The sequence below is a fragment of the Pleurodeles waltl genome, chromosome 6 (assembly GCF_031143425.1).
Source record: "Pleurodeles waltl isolate 20211129_DDA chromosome 6, aPleWal1.hap1.20221129, whole genome shotgun sequence".
Classification (NCBI taxonomy): Eukaryota; Metazoa; Chordata; class Amphibia; order Caudata; family Salamandridae; genus Pleurodeles; species Pleurodeles waltl.
The window spans coordinates 579815786-579838118 of record NC_090445.1 but is presented as its reverse complement, the minus strand read 5'-3'; the positions used below and the strand labels follow the sequence as shown (position 1 = coordinate 579838118).

General features: G+C 44.3%; 1 protein-coding gene across 3 annotated transcripts in view; it reads right to left on the bottom strand.

Annotated features, from left to right (window-relative positions):
- The window catches only part of TULP1 (TUB like protein 1), a 594937-nt gene that overhangs the window by 25813 nt on the left and 546791 nt on the right, over nucleotides 1–22333 (bottom strand). For all 3 annotated transcript variants that reach the window (XM_069238767.1, XM_069238766.1, XM_069238768.1), the window contains 2 exons: nucleotides 20247–20345; nucleotides 3675–3846 (listed from right to left, as the gene is read on the bottom strand). In XM_069238767.1, the coding sequence (XP_069094868.1) occupies nucleotides 3675–3846; nucleotides 20247–20345 (271 nt within the window). The remainder of the gene's footprint in view (nucleotides 1–3674; nucleotides 3847–20246; nucleotides 20346–22333) is intronic.

Here is a 22333-nt window from a genome sequence, read left to right as displayed (position 1 = left end):
TCGGTGAATGGTGCCGGGAAGACGTCATGATAGGTTCTTCAGATCCACCCGACGCCGCAGATGGATCCATCGGTGCCATGGACAAGGCACCCGCATCCGACGCCGACATCCGAACTCTCGGCTCCATCACCTCCGACACCGGCGTCGAAGGTCTCTCCCTCGACGTTGAGGGCTGCGCTGTCGGTATAAGGGCCTGACCTGGGTCTCCAGCCGAACAAAATGGCATAAACGGCGTTGGCTTATATGGAGCCAGAACGCCGAGATTGAAAGCCAGGGGACCAGTTGGGCCAGCCGGTGCACCACCTCCCGGAGCCATATTTTGAAAAAATTTGAAACATGGCATTAAGGAATGCCGCCGGAGCCGGGAATGAAGGATAACTCTGTGGAGTCGGCGCCAGGCTGGACTCTTCAGGTTCTGGATGCACCGGCGAAGCCAGATGACTCTGAGGCTCCACGACTTCAAAGACTGACGGCGCCGTGGACGCCTGCGGTGTCGCAGGTTGAGGGGACACCGTCGGACTCACTTTGCAAGACTTGCGGCGCCAGGACGATGGAGACCTCGACGCCGACCGACTTCTGGACCGACGTTGGGAGTCACGATGACGCCGCTTCTTATGGGACGATTTTCCAGAAGAGGACCGATGGTGCCGCTTCCTCTCCTTCTTGGACCTCGCCAAGAATAACTTCGCCTTGCGTTGCTTCAACGCCTTCGGATTCATCTTCTGGCAGGATCCGTATTCTTGGATGTTGTGATCGGAACTGAGGCACCAAAGGCAATCGTTGTGTGGATCAGTCACCGACATGCGACCTCCACATTCCCTGCAGGGCTTGAAACCCGACTTCTTTGGAGCCGACATCATGGAAATACACAAAGTACCCCTTCCGAAGAGCTAACGATACAGGTAACAGAAAAGTAACCGTTATCGAAGGCACGGAAAAAAGGGAACTGACGTCAGCGCGGCGGCAAGGACCTCTTATTGCCACGATGATGTCACACGGAGCCGCGTCGAGTCGAGCAATTGTGACGTCCTCGCCGACGTGCAGAGCTAGAGAGAGAAGTTTCCGTCGATTGCTACGAAGGGGAGAATTCATTAGGTGAGGAATCCACAGGTAGTTGTGTCCATCAGAAATACACTGATCAGAATATAAACTATATACATGATGCATACAGATAGGGACCTACAAATATGCACAGAAAAAAACAGACACATACAAACCCTAAGATGCACAGTACACAATGCTCTCACACTCTGATGCAGAGACACCCACAAATGAATAACTTAGACACACACTAAAATACAAATATGCATCCATGTAGACACAATCACACAGATATATATATGTGTATAAACCCAGAAAAAGAAAGAAAACGCACACAGACACACGTACAAAGGACACACACTCACAAACATAAAAACCCTCAGACAGATACATACACATAGAAACACACAAGTATTCACAATCATGCACAACTTAAAAATAGGCAAGAATGCACAAAGATACACGCCCAGGCAAACAGGAAAATCACTTCAAACACACACACCTCTACAAAGGTATTCACACAGAGAAACAAAAATATAAAGACACAGACATAAGACATTAATAAGGTCCACAGACACACTGAGTCACCTCCTACAAACACATAAACATACATACACATCCGAAGTGACTCACACAAATGCTTAGACATAGAAACGTATGCATCCTAACAGAGAGACCCAAGCAGGCATGTATATATACTGCCACACACCACGCACGTACACACACACACGGAAAATCAGTTCTCACACACACACAGACATATACACACACGCACATACACCTTTACAGATGCATTCAAACAGAGAAACAGAAATATAAAAGGCACAGACATAAATAAGTAGCACAGACACACTGAAGCACATAGGTCCCACAGACACACGGGCAAGACATGCAACCACATCACATAACAAATATACAGAAACAAATAAGCACATGTGCACTCAAACTCATACATGTGTTAGAAATCCTGAAAAGGGAAGTGAAAACATGGATCTGGTTTAAGCATGCTTTCGTACAAGTACTCTCTCTCTCTATTTTATCACGAAACAACTTATTTGATTGCCGAAAATGTGGTAATGTTTCCACACTTTCCTTAGCAAAAAATGCAAGTGGACTACAGCCAAATAATTCTCTTGATTTTATCTCAGAATCTCCCTTTGAACTTTCCTTGTAGGCCCTGCGTCGCTTAACAAAGCTCCCTTGGTGCCAAAGCCGAACAAGTTGAAAAACATGAAAACGTTAAAGGGTAAGAACAATTAAGTCCAAGATGAAGGTCAAATGAACCCAAACAAGGCTGGAATCTTCTTGGCTCTCACAGCTAGAACAATGCCATCTGAACCAAAGAACAGAGTAACCTCCTCCCCCGCACAGCCTTGACAGTGTGTCACGCCTAGATAAAAGCTTCCGCACTATCTGCCAGGTCCCCTCTGCTGTAGCACTGCTCTGTAAAAATGCTCTGTAGACAATTTCTTTCTTTCCGGCTTTCCACCAAATGAGACCATGACCAAGGCAACATTCTAGGCTTCTTCTTCTTAGCAGGTCTCTCATTGGCAACAAGACCAACATGTCTTCTCAACTACACTGACTAACACAGTTACATGGCTACACTCCTTACGGCCCTTCACCACACCACGACGCTGTGCATTGCCACAATGAGAAGTTCCACCACCACACCATTCCCCAAACCTTTGGATTATCAAACTCCTGAACTTCAGTTTCTTCTTGTGTGGAGTTGGCAGGTAGTGAAAGGTCCTCTCTGTACGAGTTGCCCCCTTCTGGAATTCTCATTCTCTTTCAATCCACCAGATTGAGAAACAACCACGAAAATTGAAGATCATTGACACTGTGTCTCATCAGCAAAGCCACTAGGCTTACTTACCTTGTTCTCTTTTCCTAGACTTTGCAGTCATCTTATCAATGGCACTACGAGTCCCCCTCTCCTTAATGTTACACAGCATCAAAAACAAATACCATAACAGAACATGCGAAACCCTCTTAAACTCACGTGCAGCTATTTGCAGTAAGCATATGAGCCTCAAGAGACTCCCTGGGGATCGGCATTCATTTTTAGTTGTATTGATGAGGAACACTGAACTCAGTCATCGGTACTCACTTCAGTTCCCATTTTGCACAGAGACATTAGTCTCCGACGGCTTTGGGAAAAGAGGCAAGCCTCTAGTCAGAGGATATATGATAGAACTTGGCTCTAGTCCTGGAGGATATGGCAAAACTCGAAAGAGCCCTGGTTCCAGTGGTTCTGTACATAAGAACCAAAGACTCTCTGTTTCCAAGAACACTGATGAAAACAGATGCATTAACTGTCATGAGTATGATAGCGCTATAATAATCTGCCTCACTTAATGATTCCTGTGTATTATCTAGGAGTTCCTGTTTTTAGTTACAGTACTTTATGTATACTTTATAAGCTGGTGCTGAAGTGCAGGTATTTCTGTGCACGGCCTAAATGTTCATCGTAACTCCTAACCGTTTTCTGTGTCTTCTAGAAGCTAATGCTCATATAAGGATACACAGATGTTTCTTGAAATCTTAAATCAATTAAAGTACATGCTTTAGGAAGTGGTGCTTTTGTACGTTAATTGCTATGCGCAAATCAGGAGTTACTGGTCACTTACGGTCATTGCTGTGCACAATCTGGAAGTTCTTGACGGATGCATGAGTGACTCTACCATGGAAATTTAAGACGTAGGACTGAGTGTCATCATTCCACACTGGAGACTTGTTGTGCAGTTCAATCATGTTATCCATGTTCTTGTTCTGCCACCTAACAAGCAGCCCGTCACTGTCCTGGGAGCAAGAAAAATGCAGTCACCCAGATTTGCATACGAATGTATGAATGAGTATGTGCGGGCGGGAATGGTTTGGTGTGTTTGTGAGGAAGAGAGTGTATGTGTAGGTAGGAGCTAATGTGGTGTGTGTGTATGTGTGGTGCGTGAGTGTGTGCATGAGAGGTGTATGTTTGAGGGAAAGGCGATGTGAATGCCAACGTGTTTTGATTTGTAGGCGAAGCTATACATCGCACCGTAAACCTGTGCGCATCATTGTTGGGCTGTTGTGCCAGCCACACAAAAATACTTTGTAAACCTTTTCACTCGTAAGGTAGTAATTACATTGTGATCCCCAACGGTTCATGCAGTTCTAGGTACATACAAAGTTAACCCCACTGCCCTAGCGTATACAATTCTTCTACATGATGGAAACGCCACAGTCCAGGCATTTGTTATGTTAAACTACAGAATGTGAAAGCCGTCTGCAGGAGTAGCTCGTCCAAACGGCAACTGCACCTAATTTTATGTGCTCTTCTGACCTATTAGATTATCAACGACTTATTTCTTTTCGTAAAATACCTCTGGCTGGCCATTTATATTTTTTGTATGGTAACATCTTTGTTATTTGTATATTAGTCCGATTCTATGTGGTACAAACAAGAAATTCTATCTAATTTTTAGGTCTCGCTTTATATCTCTTGTGGGTGCTATTATCATCGCACAGCACACACACAAAGCAAACAACATACACACAGATACACACAGGGATTTATTTACAGAAAAGGGCTTTTGGACAGCACCAACTAGCCATTAGCTACTGTTATTCATATGGCTTTAGGCATTAGCTAAAAGGGTTGTCCATCAGAATTCCTACAGCCCACAGCATTCCGTGGATGTTAACATCATAAAAGTAACATACATATACTCTTTTTTTAATCCCCCAGTGGTCCCCAGGCTCTATTAACTCATGTGCATTCAATACTCCCCACCATTTCCTGCCCTGCTTTTTGTACATATATATTTTTTTAAGAGCCCTTCATCTGTAACGTGCTATCGGCCCGCAAATTCTGCTCTTCCATAGTACTTTGTTTATTTTAAGTTTATATTCTAGAATGACGCAGACACAATGGAGTGGTTAAGTAAAAAAGCCAAAATAGAAACTGGTAAGTTATGATTAATGTGGGTACGTATCGTTACACAGGCCCGCTCACGATGCCCACTTTGAAATGGACACAAATATTCCAAGATGCCTGCTATGTGTGCATATTTTGCAGGCACAGGTGTGCACACACACGCTACCAACTTGGAATTGTTACAAACCACTCAAAGGTGGGTACTGCATGACGCAGCAGTGGCCATTTTGATTTTTCTATTTGGTTTGTTTAGGGTCGAGTCTGTACATGCATCTTGCTTGCAAGAATCTGTTGTATACAGTAAAGGGCTTAGAGCCCGCCTGCCGCTTACCATTTGTTGGCTAGCATGGCACTGTTCTTTAGAACCTCGTAATTTGTCACTGCAGGCCAAGCATCATTGCCGTTTCTCAGTGTGGAGCAGAGACCAAGCACTGGTTGATTCAACTTAATCAGTGCCCATCCACTGCTCCCGACGTGATTGAGATACTATTTTGTTCTTTTTGATTTCTAGTGCCCTGAAAACAGAAGGCTTGACTGGCAAAAACATGCTTGGCAGGACAAACAAAACTGCAAAGTTTTATTTTTTATAGCTAACTTTCTTTCATTTTGCCATGTCATCTGTTCTCACTTTGCACTCATGTTTTCTTTTGTTTTTGCTTGTGGGCGCTGTTCTCAAAAGACAACGATTACCTGGTTCTCAATATTACAAAGCAACATTGTTTCTTTATTATGTATAATTTCTGAAATGATGCTTTAACACATAATCGTGCAGTACACCCCAATCCACCCTACTACAATCCAACCCAATCCACCCCACTCCCATCCAAACCAATCAACCCAATTCCATCCACTTCAATCCTCCAAACCCACCCAATCAAATCTGCCCCACTGCAGTTCACACCGCTCCAATCCAAAACAATCTGCACCATTCCAAAACAATCTGCCCCACTGCAGTCCAAAACAGTCTAGCCCACTCTAATCCAAAACAATATGCCCCACTCCAATCCAAAACAATATCCCCCCGTCTACCACACTCCAATCTGCCCCACTCCAATTCAAAATAGTTTGCCCCACTCCAATCTGCCCCAATCCAAAACAATCTTCCCCACTTTAATCTGCTGCATTCCAATCCAGAACAACCTGCCCCTCTCCAATCTGCCCCACTGCAATCCAAAACAATCTGCCCCACTCTAACCCAAAACAATCTGCCCTACTCCAATCTAAAACAATCTGTCCCACTCCAATCTGACCCACTCTAATCCAAAACATTCTGCCCCACTCCAGTCTGCCCCCAATCCAAAACAATCTGTCCCACTCCAGTCTGCCCCAATTCAATCCAAAACAATACACCCCAATCTAATCCAATCCACCTCACCCCAGTACAATCCACCCAATTCACCCCACTACAGTCCACCCCACTGTCATCCAGTCCACCCCACTCCCATCCAGTACACCCCACAACAACCCAATCCATCCCACTCCAATCCACCCTAATAAAATCATCAGCACTTCAATGCTAAACAATCTGCCCTACTCTATATCGTCCCACTCCAATCCAAAACAGCCTGTCCCATGCCAATCTGCTCCACTCCAATCGAAAATAATCTACCCCATTCCATTCCAAAGCAATCTGCCCCACTCCATTCCAAAGCAATCTGCCCCACTCCGATAGAATCTGCCCCACTCCGATCTGTTCCACTTTAATCCAAAACAGCCTGCCCCACACCAAGCTGCCCCAATCCAAGCTGCCCCACTCCACCCTGCCCCACTACAATCCCAACAACTCACTCAAATCCAAAACAATCTGCTCCATTCCAATGAGCCCCACTCCAATCAAATCTACCTCACCCAATCCAATCCACCCCACTCCATTCCATTCCACTTCACTCCAATCCAATCCACCCACAACATTCCAGTCCACCCCACACCAATCCAATCCACCCCAATCCAGTTTAGTCCTATCTACCCTACTCCAATCCAATATCCCTCACCCCAATCCAATCCACCCCACCCCAATCCACCCAACTTTTCCAATCCACCCACCCACTCCAGTCCAATCCACCCCAGTCCGATCCACCCCAGTCCAATCCAACCCACGTCAATCCATCCCACCCCTCTCTATTCCAACCCACCCCACTCCAGTCTAACCCAATCCACCCACTCCAATTCACCCCATTCCAATCAAATCCACTGTTTTAATCCACTCCACTCCAGTCAAGTTAATCCACACCACCCCAATCCATCCCACTCCAATACAATCCACTTTAATCCAACCCACTCCAGTCCACTCCAGTCCACATTAATCCACCCTACTCCAGTCCAATCCACCCACTCCAAACCACCTTTATTACCCCCTCCAATCCAATCTAGTCCACCCCACACCAATCCAACCTACTCCAATTCAATACACCCCCCAAACTTCCCCACTCCAGTCCAATCCACTACAATCCATGCAACTCCAAACTCCCCCACCACTCTCCAATCCACCCCACCCCAATCAAATCTAGCCACTCCTATCCAATCCACCCCAACCAATCCACCTCATTCAATCTAATCCACCCCACCCCAATCCCCCCACTCATTCCAATCCTCACAACTCAATCCAACCCATTAAATCCAATCCACCCCACTCGATCCATTCCACCCCATCCTTATCCGATCCACCCCATTTGATCCACCCACTCTAGTCCGTGCCACTCCAGTCCAGCCCACTCTAGTCCTCCCCACTTCAATCCACCCCACCCCAATCCAACCCCCCCAATCTAACACACCCCAATCCAATACATCCCAGCCCACTCCAATCCAATACACCCGCTCCAGTCCAGCCCATCCCATTTCAATCCACTCCACCCCCTTCCAATCCACCCCATTGTAATCCAACCCACCCCACTCTAACCCAAATAAATCCACCCCATCCCAGTTCAGTCCACCTCACACCAATCCATCCAGCCTACCCACTCCAATATGATCCACCCCACACCAGTACAATTCACTCCACTCCAATCCACTCCACCCAATCCAATCCAGCCAACCCCAGTTCAGTCCACCACACCCCACTTCAATCCACCCACCTCAATTCTATCCACCCCACTCTAATCCACCCTGCTCCAATACACCCTAATCTAATCTAATCCAACACACCCACTCCACCCACCCCACCCCAATCCAATCCACACCATTCCAATCCATCTCACCGCAGCCCACCACACCCAAATCCAATACACCTCACCCCATTTAAATCCACACCACTCCAACCCAGTCCATACCACTCCACCCTACCTCACTCCTCTAATCCACCCCAACCCCAATCCAATCCATTCACCCTACTTCAATCCAATCCAATCCACCCCACTCCAATCCAATCCAATCCACCCCATCCCACTCTAATCCAATCCACCTTTCTCCAATCCAGTCCACCCCACTTAAATCCAATCCACCCCACCCCTCTCCAATCCAGTCCACCCCACTCCACTCCAGCCCAGTCCACCCAATTCCAATCCAGTGAATCTAGTCCACCCCACTCCAATCCCATCCTCCCAACCCCACCCCAATCCAATCCATACCAGCCCTATCAGTCCATTTCAGACCACCCACCCCAATCCAATCTAACCCACCCCAATCCACCTCACCCCATTTCAGTCTGTCCCACTCTAATCCAATCACCCCACACCAGTCCACCCCACTCCACTCCACTCAATCCACCCCACCCTACCCCAATCCAAACCACCCTACTCTACTCCAATCCACACCACTAACTCAATTCACTCCAACCCACTCCATCCTATTCCACCCCACTCCAATCTACAACACTCTCTGCCACTGAACTTTATTCCCCTCTACTCAACTCAACGACACTCTTCTCCCCTTACTCCACTCTATGACACTCCAAAAATCCACTCTACAACACTCTACTCCCCGCTCCACTCTGACACTCCACGCCACTAACTTTTAGCCATGCTGAACAGCAGCCACACTGCTGTACAACATGGCAAAACACATTGCGAAAGACAATAGGTACTGTATAGGCGAGACCTATTGGCTTTGCCAATGCTTGTATACTATACAGTTCCCACATGGTCGATGTCCATCCTAGAAAGCTTAAGTTAAAAGAGAAAAGCATTGGCAAAGCTAAGGGTGGTACTCATCCTCTAATGGTGTGACCAATTGCCTTTCATAATTTTTTTATTGTAGCAATCGCAATTGCTTTTTTCACAGGGCAGACCACTTGAAATATTTCCTACCCCCGTCTTGAATTTCTGTGATGGTCATGTGTCATCCATTCGCTTGCCGTTACCCTTCTCCCATCATCCACAACCCTCCAAAATTAGTGGTTATACATTTTTTTCCATGGTAATTGGTTTCTTTTCTGTGGGTTTGAAATGTTGAAATAACACTGATAAGTCCAGCCTCCAGGCCTCATATGAATGATACTTCTCTTCTAGACCCCAGCCTCGTCTGGCAGAGGCATATCTTCAGCTGTATTGTTTGTGGGGCACACCCCCTAATAAGTGCTTTCTCTGGTTTCTAGTCGGGTGTGGGCACTTCCAGGCTGACACTGTGGTGTGGAGTTCACATGGATTCTGCACCACCTGATACATGGTTGCTTGTCCCCTGAGATTCCTTTGTAATGTCTCAATATGATGCTAATTCTCCACAGCCTCATCACATTTTGTTTTTTATGATCAGGTTTGAACTGAGCCCTGTATCCACCCTCAACACCCCTGCCCCCTCAAAGTCCCCCCACACAGACATAAAATACCGTAAGCATCAGCAGCTCCTTCTGTCAGGGAAATTAGCTCTTTAAAGAGATTAAAGAGCTTCACTGCTCCTTGAAATTAGGGTCACAACTTTTCTACCTATCATAAAACCAAAGTAATCTTGAGGCTACACACATACACATTTCTAAGACAGGTGCATTAACCAACCCAGTCAATTTACTGTTATTAGAAGTTACCTGATACGTTAGACCTGATTTACATATTTGTAGTAGCAACTAGTACTTGGTCTCCTGAGTTATCTTTTTGAGACTGGTGCCTGTTACGGGGAGGGAGAAAGAATCAGTGGCATATTTCTAATTCTCTCGTTGTCTAGAACACAGATTCATAAATGTTTGGATAGATATGAAGGGTTTTAAGAACGTTGACTTTTCAAAATGTTGTTTTTCCTCCCTCGAACACCTATAACACTTCCCACACTCATCCCTATACCCAACCCAATACACATTAGATCCCCCTTTAAATCAGTTTTTAGTTGTGTATACCACAAAGATTGATGGAAAATCACAAGAACAGCACACACCCCACTAATAATACTGTCCAAGCTACACTTCATGGCCACTGGAGGGTGAAATCAATTAATGGAGCCTGGGCTGTCTTTCACGAATAACAGTATCAGGCTCTCTGGCAGGGCCAGATTGGGAATTCTGCTGCTCTGGCATTTTCCTAGTGGGCTGCAGGCCGGGGGCTGCTTACAGATCAGGAAGGGTTGTCAAGATTGAAACAAGTCTCGACTGCCCCATTCTACTTGCAGCCTTTTGCAGTGTGGGGCTGGTTTGAATAATTTTGCCAGTGCTGATTCTGGCTTCCAGTCTGGCCAAGGCATAGTGAGTAGACCAGGATGAAATTTAAATTACTGCAGCATGCTTTTCATAATTTAGCGTTATGCTTGTGTGCAAAATTCCCGAAAATACGCCATGAAGCCACTGAGTGTAGTTACACATCATTCGGGGTAAACATTTACCACTTTTGCACGGGAACAACAGAACACAAGCAGCTCTTGTTTGCGGTACTTTTGAGTAAATGCAGCCTTCCATCAAAAATTGACACAGGGATGCATTTCACTATAAAATATAGTGCAAAATGACATAGGTACATTTTGCTTTATTACATGTAATTCAGAAATGTTTGCTTAATTATGCAACAGCAAATTACACAAACTTTAGACACCCTTAAGAAGAAAAGACAATACCAAGCAGTAATACTTTCCAGTATACTGTCTTTGCCCAATACCAGGAGAAAAAACCCTGATATACAGTTCAGAAGAGAAATGCAGTGACCCTAAAAATTATATCAATTCTTTCCAAGTCCACCACTAACCAACGAGACATGTAGCAAATCTATGCGATTACACTCCAAAGAGAGAACACACAATGTGTATATCCAGCTATCAAGAGCAGGTCTTCTTGGCAATGGGTAAAGTTCCCTCTTTGTCTGAATACAAGACCTCTCATCTCCAGCAGCAACGCCAGACTCGAGGATTACACTGGCAGTCTGAGATTACTTCTGAAATAATCCACAGCCAGAAGGGAAAAAACTAGAGTCCAGAAAAAAAACTTCCTATTGCCCAGGCCAAACAACAAGGTAAGAAGCAATATATAGAATGGAGTAAGAAGCAATATATAGAATGGAGAACACAAGGAAAATAGGAATTCCAGAAGAGTCCAGGAAGCAAGCAATTAGACAAAGCACAATCGATACAACTAGACTCGCTGTAATAGGATGTGACCTGGAAGAAAAAAATGAAGTAAAATGCTTCATCTTGGATTGGGAAAGTTTCTATATATTATAAAGAACTGTGTGCCAAATATAGTAATCAATGCTTGTTTTGGAGTCTATAGTTTAGAACTGCAAATTCAGAACAAAGGTATTATTGAAATGGGGCAGGAGTGCCGGTTACTGATTTCCTGAATATAGAAGTGAATAAACCAGATTTGAACAGAAAAAAATGAGGAATGGTAACTCTGACCTAGAGTGTTGCAGAGACACCGCAGGTCAAACAGTAAGTTCTCTTTTACATGCAGCATTACAGAGACACTGCACGCAAGGAACCAGACTCACCACAGAATGCCATGATCGAGCTTCAGCAGAGACTCCAAGCCAGGCAAGGAAGGAGACGACCATGAAGCAAGGACATTGTGGGTGGTGGCTTTGAGAGGGGAGCTGAAGACGCTGTGGTCCCCTTCTCAATCCAGAAAGACACACAGGAAATGAGGAACTCCTTACACTTTTCCCCCCATTAGAAGAGCAAGGTTAATGGGGAAACTTAGAATCACTAGCTCCAAAGGGGAGCATGAACCATTTTGCCTGTCCCCAGGGATAATCACAAGAGTGATAACCCTTCCAATCAATGAGGAACTGTAGTTCCCTCTACAAATATCGGCAGTCACAATTTTCATACTCATGTTTACTATTTGTAAGTACTGTTGACCTGAGAACCTGGCAAGATGGATGAAACGTCAAGGGAAGGAGGAAGCTTGAGTCTTACGGTCACAGAATTAATGATCTTGGAGACTTTGAATGGACAATAGAGCCATGGACAAAATTTGGATTTAAAAATTGAACAAGGTTTATTAGAAAACAAAGCACCATTCTTTGTCTTCTACTTTATAGGAAGGAGCTTGCCCTTATGTCCATTGGCCTGTCTACTTTATTTTACTTTATAGGATTGTAAACTTCTTGAATCTGCTTCAATTTTTCTACTGAGTCTTGAAACACAGCTACAGGATGTTTCGTTTCTAAGGCATCTGGAATACGTAAAGGGTGAAAACCTGTCAAAGCAACAAAAAAAATAGTGAAAATGAGTAGAAGTGTGGATTTAATTATTATGGTGCAATAAAGCCTCAGGCAACAGAGCCTTCCAATTGTCGTGGGAGGGAAAAATGTAAGATCTTACAAAGACTTCAAGAGTTCGATTTAGCCTCTCAGTTTGACCATTTACTTCGGAATGGCACCCTGATGTTAGTGCCCAGTTTACTACATAAGGACTTCTAGAATTCATAAACATTCTGAGGTCTCAACCAGAGATAATCTTTGATGGCACTCTATGGAGCCTACCAATGTTGGAGTAGAAAACAAACAATTTCTGAAGCTGTTGGAGTTTTAGTTAAGGCAGAGAAGTGCGCCATTTTGGGATATGACTCCACCATGACCATATTTGTGGTACACTTTCCAGAGGAAGGTAGCTCAATAATAAAGTCAGTGGAGCTGATTTTCCAAGGTCTTATTGGTATTTCTGATGTCATTATTAGGGCAGCTTTCGTGTTTCACATTTATTTTGGACACACATTTAGCAAGAACTGACATAATCTGCAATGTCTTAATAGAGAGATGGACAGCAGAATGTTCTTATAATCAGTTCTTCTGGGACTCTTCTTCCTTTATGACTGGAAATCAAGGATTCAAGACATAACTGAAAAAACATATTTTGTAATTCCTTTGAAGAAATAAAAATGTTGCAACTAAAGAAGATTAAGCCTTCAACAGATTTTAATTGTGATTGTGGGACATGGTTTACAGAGTACCATCGGGATTTGGGAGTCTGTAACAATGCTACCAAGCATATATGAGAGAAGAAACTTACATTGCTGGAAAAGAGGCCTCCAGGGCTTGGCAACTATTTCAACATTCAGCTTGTTTGAACACTTGTAGGTTTTGAAGATCCGTGAGGACTGTTATCCACAATTGAGCACTTAGAAGAAAATGTATCCGTACAATAAAGGATGATTTGATTGCAAGGAGTTCTTTTTCTAAGATTGAGTAGTTAAGTTCAGCTGGACTAAGCTTTTGTGAAAAGTATGCAACTGAGTCTTCCTGTCCATCAGAACCTATTTAGATCATAACAGTGCCCACTGTTTGGCCAGAAGCATTGGCTTTTAAGAAAAACGGTTTAAAGGCATCTGGTTGTTGAAGAACAGGGGCTTGTACAAATTCATCCTTCAGTTTATTAAAGGCTATTGTGGCTAGATGACTCTATTGGAAACCCTTGTTCTTCTTGAGGAGATCAGTGATAGGGGATACAATCTTGAGGAAAGTTTGACATATACTTCCAGGAATATTTTGCCAGGCCCAGAAAGTCTGCATTTCTTTTAACAAAGAAGGGATTAGCCATTCTGAGATTGCCTTAACATTCCGAGAGTCCACGCCAAACTCTTCTGAAGAAAGGACATTGCCCACATACCCCCAAATACTCTACAAGACCTAATACTAAGTAACAATGAGACTGGACCTTAAGTTCTGATGGAAGCAGAACAAACCCACAGAAGTTTAAGGGTTGGTTCAGGGTCTTCCAATTCAAGTTCATCTCTGTTCCCAGCACTAGGGATGAGTCTTTTAGTTTCTTGAGTTCCTGAGTGTTAGACTTGACAACCTTAGGATGTCATCGTCCAACATTTTGCCTGCCTCCGTCCATTTTTCTGACCCTGTTTTTGCTTGTTTTAGGACTGTACGCACTTTACCACTGCTGTTCAGTGCATATGCTGTCTCCTCTAAACATGGTAATGTTGGTTCTTACTTCTTACCCAATTGGCATATTTAGTTTACCTGTAAGTCCCTAGTAAAGTCCACTACATATGCCCATGGCTTGTAAATTAAATGCTACTAGTGGGCCTGCAGCACAGATTGTGCCACCCACAAATGTAATCCTTTAACCATGTCTCAGGCCTGCCATTGCAAGGCCTGTGTGTGCATTCTCACTGCCACTTCAACTTGGCATTTAAAACTACTTGCAAAGCCTTGAACCCCCCTTTTTCTACATATATGTCAACCCTAAGGTAGGCCTGAGGCAACCCATGGACCAGGGTGCTATGTAGGTAAAAGGCAGGACATGTACTTATGTGTTTTACATGTCCTGGTATTGAAAAACTCATAAATGTATTCTCCACTACTGCGAGGCCTGCTCCTCTCATAGACTAGCATTGGAACTGCCCTCATATACTTTTGAGTGGTAGATTCTGATCTGGAAGGAGTGGCCCTGTCATGTATAGTGTTGCCAGAATGGTAATCAAAAATCCTGCTTACCGGTGAAGTTTGATTTTATTTCAGAAATGCCACTTTTAGAAAGTGGGTATTTCTCTGCACTTACTGCCATCTGTGCCTTACATCTCTAATCCATGTCTGATCTGTGCTGGTTAAAAGCTCCCCTTATGCATTCCACCCAGACAACCATAAACACATGACACTAAGTCACGTCTGCGTTCATCTGCATACTGAATGGGTATCTATGGGCAGGAATTACATTTCAAAGGCCAGTGGCCTGCCCTCACCCAAAGGACCAATAACCCCCCACAGGGATCCTGGCAGACAGGACTGGGCTGAAAGGGAAACTTGTGCCCTTCAAAACCACTGTTTGAAGTTTCCCTTACTCAAAGGCATTTTTGGGGAATATAAACTGGGTCTCTGACCCCACCAAAGGAGACACTTCTGGATCTACACCTGCACTCTGTCAGAGGACATGCCTGGCTGCCCAAAGGATTAATCTGGACTGATTTGCTGAGGAGGGCTGCTGCCCTGCTTGCTGCCCTGCTGGCCTCTAACCTTGCTGGAAGGACTCTGTCTTCCCCAAAAGTGCTCTCCAAGGACTTGGATTGAGCTTGCCTCCTGTTCTGAAGTCTCAGGGCCAACAAAGACTTCACCAGCTAGCCTTTAGCTAGTTTTCTGACTTCAGCGAGGCCATGAATGACTTCAGCGATGCCAGCACTGACACCGCACCTGCTCCCACCCTGTGGACTGCGCTGCACGCAGTGACCATGGCCTGCAACGCAAGCCTGACATTGCCGCAACACCTTCAATGTCAGCAGTGTGATTGTGACACTGCAAAATCGACTCATCATGTTTTGACCAACTTGATTCATCGACCCTGTGGGGTCACAAGGATCCAACGCCTCACAACAGACGCCACACCAGCTCCCTCTGCAACTGGACGGAACAGACGGCTCGCCTTCCTTGCCTCACAGTATGAAACCGACGCCTCACATCCCCGGATGCTGTAAGGGACTGATGCCGCACCGGCTCCAGTGACTCTTCATCTCCATGACTCTGTACAACATCTTGGTTTCTTCGTTTCCAAAAGTAGTGTGCCTGGGGGTCCGTGCGACTCTGTGACTGGCGCCTGTAGCATCAGATTATTGGGAATGACTCCGTCAATGATGCCGTGGTAGCCCCATTTGGAGCTATTGAATTTCTAAGCACTTTAGTGGGATTTAATCTTTAAAAAATCATACATTTCCTTGTGTAGATTGGATTTTCATCGTTTTGACCTTATTTTATTCAGATAAATATTAACTATTTTTTCTAAACCTCTGTGGTGTATTTTTGTGGTGTTTTCACTGTATTAATGCATGGTTTGTTGCACAAGGACTTTACACATTGCCTTTTAACTTAAGCCTGACTGCTAAGTGCCAACCTACCAGAGGGTGACTTACCCTAACTAGGATTGTGGCCCTTACTTGGACAAGGGTGTACACCTCTGCCAACTAGAGCCCCAGTTTCTAATACTGAGTTAATGAGAAGGATGCGTGGAGCAGGAACTTAGATGTCCTTTTTGACCACAGTACAGGAACAAGCCCATTTTACATTGTCTTGACCATTCTTCTTTAGCCAGTGACCTCTTGTGAAGCCAACTTGCATAGGTTTGTCTTCAGAGTAAAGGGATTTGGTTTTTACTTAACACAGGTCTGTGAAAAACCTTACTCAGTGACTGTTTCCGATGTTCCATCTTCCTCGCCTGTATTTGACTGACAATTTGGATGATCAGTTGAATGAGATCTTGTAAGAATGCAGGTGTTCAGCCTCTAGCGAGTTCATCTTGTAACTCATCTTTCATCCCTTTACAAAACATAGTGAATAGGGCTGAATCAGGCCAATTGATTGCTGCAGCATCCAGAAAAAAACCCTACCTACCCAGGCCAAATAATAAGACAAGAAGCAAAATATGGAATGCAGTAAGATGGGGAAAATGTGGGTTGCAGATGAGTCCAGCCAGCAAGCATTTAGGGAATGCAAAATTGGGAAGCAACTAGACACAAAATGGATTGCCTTGTATAATGCTGAAACAGGATGTGACTTGAAGACAAAACAGGAAGTAAAACGCCTCCATCTTGGATTAGGAAAGTTTGTACACATTATAAAGAACCGTGTACCAAAAACAGTTATCAGCACCTGTTTTCAAGTTTGGGATGTAGAACATCAAAGCCAGAACAGAGGTATAATTAAAATAGGGCAAGACTAACTATTACTGATTTTCTGAATATAGACGTGAACAAATGAGATTTGAATGGAAAAAAAAAACACGAGGAGAGATAAAAGAGATGCGAAGGTTAAACACGTCAAACAGTAAATTCCCGTTTGAATACACCATTACAGTTATGCCAGATACAGGGAACCAGACTCACTCCAGAACACCTTGTGTGAGTTCCGGCAGAGAGCTGCGTGGGAATGGAGAAGGCTGTGGAGAGAGGACATTGCGCGTGGCAGCTTCGAGAGGGAAGGACGCGCATGTAAGGAGGAACTCCTTCCACCAGTTTGCAGATTACAGGTGTAAGCCTGGAGCATCGTACATTCGAATTTCATTTAAGAAAGTCATCCCTGTATTCTGAGAATGTATGTAATTAGCAAGAATTTAATCAGCAAAACTATTTCTCTGTATTGCAGCGCTGAGCACTTCGTAAGGACTTTCTATTTTACACCTTCAACCTTACTTTGCATACACCCGCACAGGTGAAATGCTGCCCTGAACACCTCTCTGGTGTCTGCTAAACAGCGTCCATCATCTCGGTCAACAGAGGCAAGTCTTTGTTAATGACTTCGTGAGAAATCTCAAAGTATCTCAGGGTAACTAAGCAAATCCTACAAGAGAAGGAGATTTTTGGTTAGCGCAAAGACTCCTGTCATCAGCTGGGCAAGGACACATTCTCAGGGGTTCGGCTTACTGATACTAACCTCGTGTCACTCACCACTACAATAGGGCCAGGTTTCTCTTGGCCTGGGGGGAGCTCAGGGTTCCGTTGGGCCAAGGGACTTAAGGACTAGTTATAATTTTCGCCTACCTAACAGAACAGCCTTGAATTCTGTTTCAGGTTCTCCTTAGACTCAGCAAGGGTTTGTTTGAGCAGCCACACAGGCTTGCCAGTGCCAAGAAGTCATCTTTTTTTTGTTCTGCAATGCACCTTTTTGAAACAGCTGCGGATGGTTGCAAGGACCCAAAGTCAGGGACTGACAACACATGGGGCTTGATTTAGATACTGGGGAATGAGTTACTCTGTCATAATGGTGACAGGTATGCCGTCCACCGATATCTAAATCCCATTATATCCTATGGGATTTAGATATCCATCATGGTTGTGAAGGAGTAACTTGTATGCCAATATCTAAATCAGGCCCTTAGTTTGTAATCCTTTCTCTGTTTTAACTATTTCCAACAATTTACTATTTTACTTCTTTGAGTAACCTTGAAATCAACCTGAACATCAACCTGAGCTTTTTCCTCAGTGTAGATGAGACGGACAGTCTGCTAACTACCCAGGACTCATTGGAGCCCCCAGCCCCAGGGGTCCAGTCAGACCTACCAAGAGATCAGTCTGCCCAGGACAGTAACCTTGAGGGGTAGGTAGTAATAGTTAACTCTTTTCCAACATGATGGGCGTTTTCATCTGTAAGTTGAAGACGGCTTTAGAGTTTAAAGAAAAACAGAGAAGGGGAAAAAGAGAAAAGGGAAACTCTCACAACACTGAAGCTTTTTAAATTTCACTTACAGATGGCCAGTGCTAAACTCAGAATCGGCTCCCTAGAACCCCTTCTAGGACGCCTTACAGTCTAAGTTAGGGTGCCTTACAGCTACTACAGGCTACAGGTCCAGGTACTTTGAACCTTATAGTGGGGGCTACTTCATGCATACTAAGGACTGCACACTAACAGTTAGACCCCGACATCCCTGTTGAGTCCTGCATTATTCCAGAAGCTTGACACTTCCCATTCTCAAGCTAGGCTTCTCAACAGCCCCAACTACTACACCAAAGGTCAGGACCCCTACTCCTCCAGCAAGCCCCCTTTCACCACTTCTCCCTCTAGGGCCCCTACAAGCACCATCGCACTCATGGTGCATCACATACATCCCCAGCTAGGACATCTCTTAGCCACAGAGAATGGTCTCTACCTCCCCAGACAGGTCTTCTTGTATTCAAAGATGATGATTCTTTGACTTTTAGAAATTAAATTTAAATCTCCTAAGCAAGACCTACTTATAACTTCATATGACACCTACTTAAATCCTGGTACTAGATCCTTTCATTGACCAGTTAATCTCCATCCTCTAACAATAGTAGAACCATTTTCATCCTCCGGCTAGACCCAGGTGCGTCCTTGAGCTGAACTCACTTTTGTGCCCAGCTATACTCCTTGCCTTCCAATAGTGACAACTACATGCATACTCTATCTATACCCAGGTGAGCTCCTAGAGTAAGCCCAGGCGAATACCCAACTATACCCTTTACATTACCACATGTGGAATTCCTGCTTCCTATACGTAGGTGCGTTCCTGAGCTGGACCCAGTGTGTGCCCTGCTAGGGTGCTTACATCTTAGTTACACCCACATGCCTACTGCCCTAGATCAAGTCTTGTTCCTGATTTGGACCCAGCATGTACCCAGCTAAAGCACTCACCTTCCCACAGCTAGACCCACCTGCATTCTTGACTAGAACAAACTGCATCCCTTAAATTGACCTAGTCTCTGCCCAGCTATACCCCTATGTTCCCACAGATGGACCCTCCTCCATCTTCCAGTTAGACCCTGGTGAGAGCCTGACCTAGATCCAGCTGTGCCCAGCTATATCTTTTACCTTCCTACAGCTAGACCTACCTGTTCCTCCAGTTATATCTTGGTGAGACCCTGGTCTATATCTAGTGTGTGCAACCTATATCCCTTATCTTTCCATAGCTACACACACAAGTATTTTTACTAGACTCCGGGATGCTACTGAGGTAGAGCTGGTATGTGCCCATCTAGAACACTTACCTCCTAGTTACACCCATTTGCATTCTTCACTAGACACAGTTATGCCCCTCAGTTGGACATACATGAGCCTAGCTAGAGCACTTGCCTTCCCACTGCAACACCCACTTACATTCTGTGCTAGACCCAGGTTTGTCACTAAGAATCACTAAGGCGGATTAAGTTCTGTGTTTTGATATACCACTTATACCCTTTACAGTCCCAGAGCTACACCCACTTTAATCTCTGAGCTAGTCCCAAGTGTGTCCGTGATCTGGATACAATTGTGTCTTCAGCTAGATTACTTACCTTCCAATGGCCAGCGATATCTACACCCTTTGTTTTCCGCATAGTCAGCTCAGGTTAATCCTCATAACTATCCCAGCTATGCTCACTTGAATGCACAACTACCAGTCCCACATTAATTCTGCTGTAAGATACGATCAAAGGTTTGTTACAAGTGGAAAGCCTGTACTGGAGTGGGATTTCTACTGACATGTATGCCTGGTTCTCAGTAAAACTTACATTACGAGGGCGGATCGGGACTCTCTCGTTGTCAGAATTCATTCCTGGTATTAATACAGTCATCTTTCGGGGACCCTTGAATCCTAAAACATTGGTCTCCTGAAAGAGAAATTGAAGTTGTGTCAGCCAGTGTCAGTCTGACATGCTAGAAGTGCAAACATTTTATTGAGTTACAAATATTCATTTATAACAATTATCTCCATACATTAGACACAGATATTGTCAGAAGTGAAGGTAGTATTGCAGATTCCTTTCCTAAATGAGTTAGAGCAAAAAGCAAAAACAAGAAAAGAGGAAATTACAGTCTAGCTAGTTCGAGAACATAAAGCATTTTAACAGTCTTACTCCTTGATAAGAAAAACCAGACCAAATATTCCTAAACCGTATCCGTTAGCCCCTTTAGTCTTAAGTATTGCTGCTTCCAATTCATAAACTTGTCTAAACCTAGACCACCATTTTAAAGCAGCAGGGGGTAATAGATCGTTCCAAAGTCTGGCAGTACACAACCGAGCAGTAGTGATCGTTACTGCGACCACAGCCAAATCTCTGGGGTTAGTGACACATTTATATGCTATCATTAAATCTTTCTTTGTAAGCTGCACATTATACTCCAGATGGAGCAAGAGATATTCAGAGATTGTGGACTAGAAGGTTTCAAGCAAGGGACACTCGGCAAACATGTGAACAATGTCATCAGAGTAAGTGCCACACTTTAGGCAGTTTGTCTTATTATTAGATGTTGTCCTGGCCAATATCTTCTCAGGAGTAAAGTAAAGCTTGCATATAGGTTTGAATTGTTGCATTTTAAGATTAACAGAAAAAAACGATTGATTCATGATGTCAAATGTGTTAGTGATATCGTCTGCAAAAATGTCCATGCCGATCTGTTTGCTCCACTTTGCTGCAAGCAAAGGCCATCCATCTTCCAGGTGTGCAATCATAATATTATAGATTATTCTGATTAATAGTTTATCTAAAATTGTACAAAGGTATTTCAGAATATCTAAATTGTCTAATTTGTCTAGATTTAACTGCCTGCATAGTAGAAAATTGTGACTCTGTAGGTAATTAAAAAAAGATTGACATAGAAGACCATGGCGTACTTGAAGAGCCGCAAATGTATACAGCCCAGATGAGTCAAAAAGCTGGCCCAAATATTTTAGATCTAATGTAAATCACTTACTGGCCACAGTATTGTGAAAAATAGGTGGAAGAGCAGGATTACTCCACAACGGAGTGAACAAATGAATATATGGTAAGGCATTTTTAATGCAAATTTTCCCCAGATCCAATGAATATACTTAATGGTCTTGAACTGCATTTGTTTAAAATATTCCAGATTCGGTCATCTACAGAGAAGTAATCTATTGTCAGAGCCAATGGCCAGTTGATAGCCCAGGCAACAGAATCAGAATAAGTAGATTCCGAATGCGCGTTCCAAAAGTTGCCCAAAAATACAACTTAAAGTCAGGGAGTAGCAAATCACCTTGATTAGGTGGTAGTTTCATAAGGTGTATCGCTCGTCAGGCTCTCTTTTAGAACCAAATGAAACTGCTCATGACTCCCTCCATGCATTTAATGAATGAATTAGGCATTCACAATGAGATTGAGGGAAAAAGAAATAGACATTTCAGAAGGATATTCATTTTAATGCCTTACTAGTCTTAGTCGGATACGGCGCCATGCTCACATGGGTGGGAAGGGACCTGGTAGCCCATTGGCCGTTAGTTGGTGCATCCTCCCAGGGGGGGCAAAACTGGGCATACAAATTGCATCCCTGGCACCCAGACCACATCTGCACTGAAGAGTGGACCGAAGAAGGACTACTATGCTGTTCCCCAGACCCAGCAAAGAGATGCTGCACCTGGTGCTTCTTGGTATAGCAAAGAGATGACTGTGTCTGTGGGGCCACACTCATGGAAGAGTCATCCCCAAGTCTCAGACAGAAGTGACTCCAAGAGTCAGCTGGCTTACGTCCTGTTACAGCTACAGGGCCACAAAAGGCTAACATGGTGAGTTGGTAGCCAAGAACGCCTGATCACGTTTACTTCCAACATGCAGCCTAGGAAACCTACTCCTGACCCTCA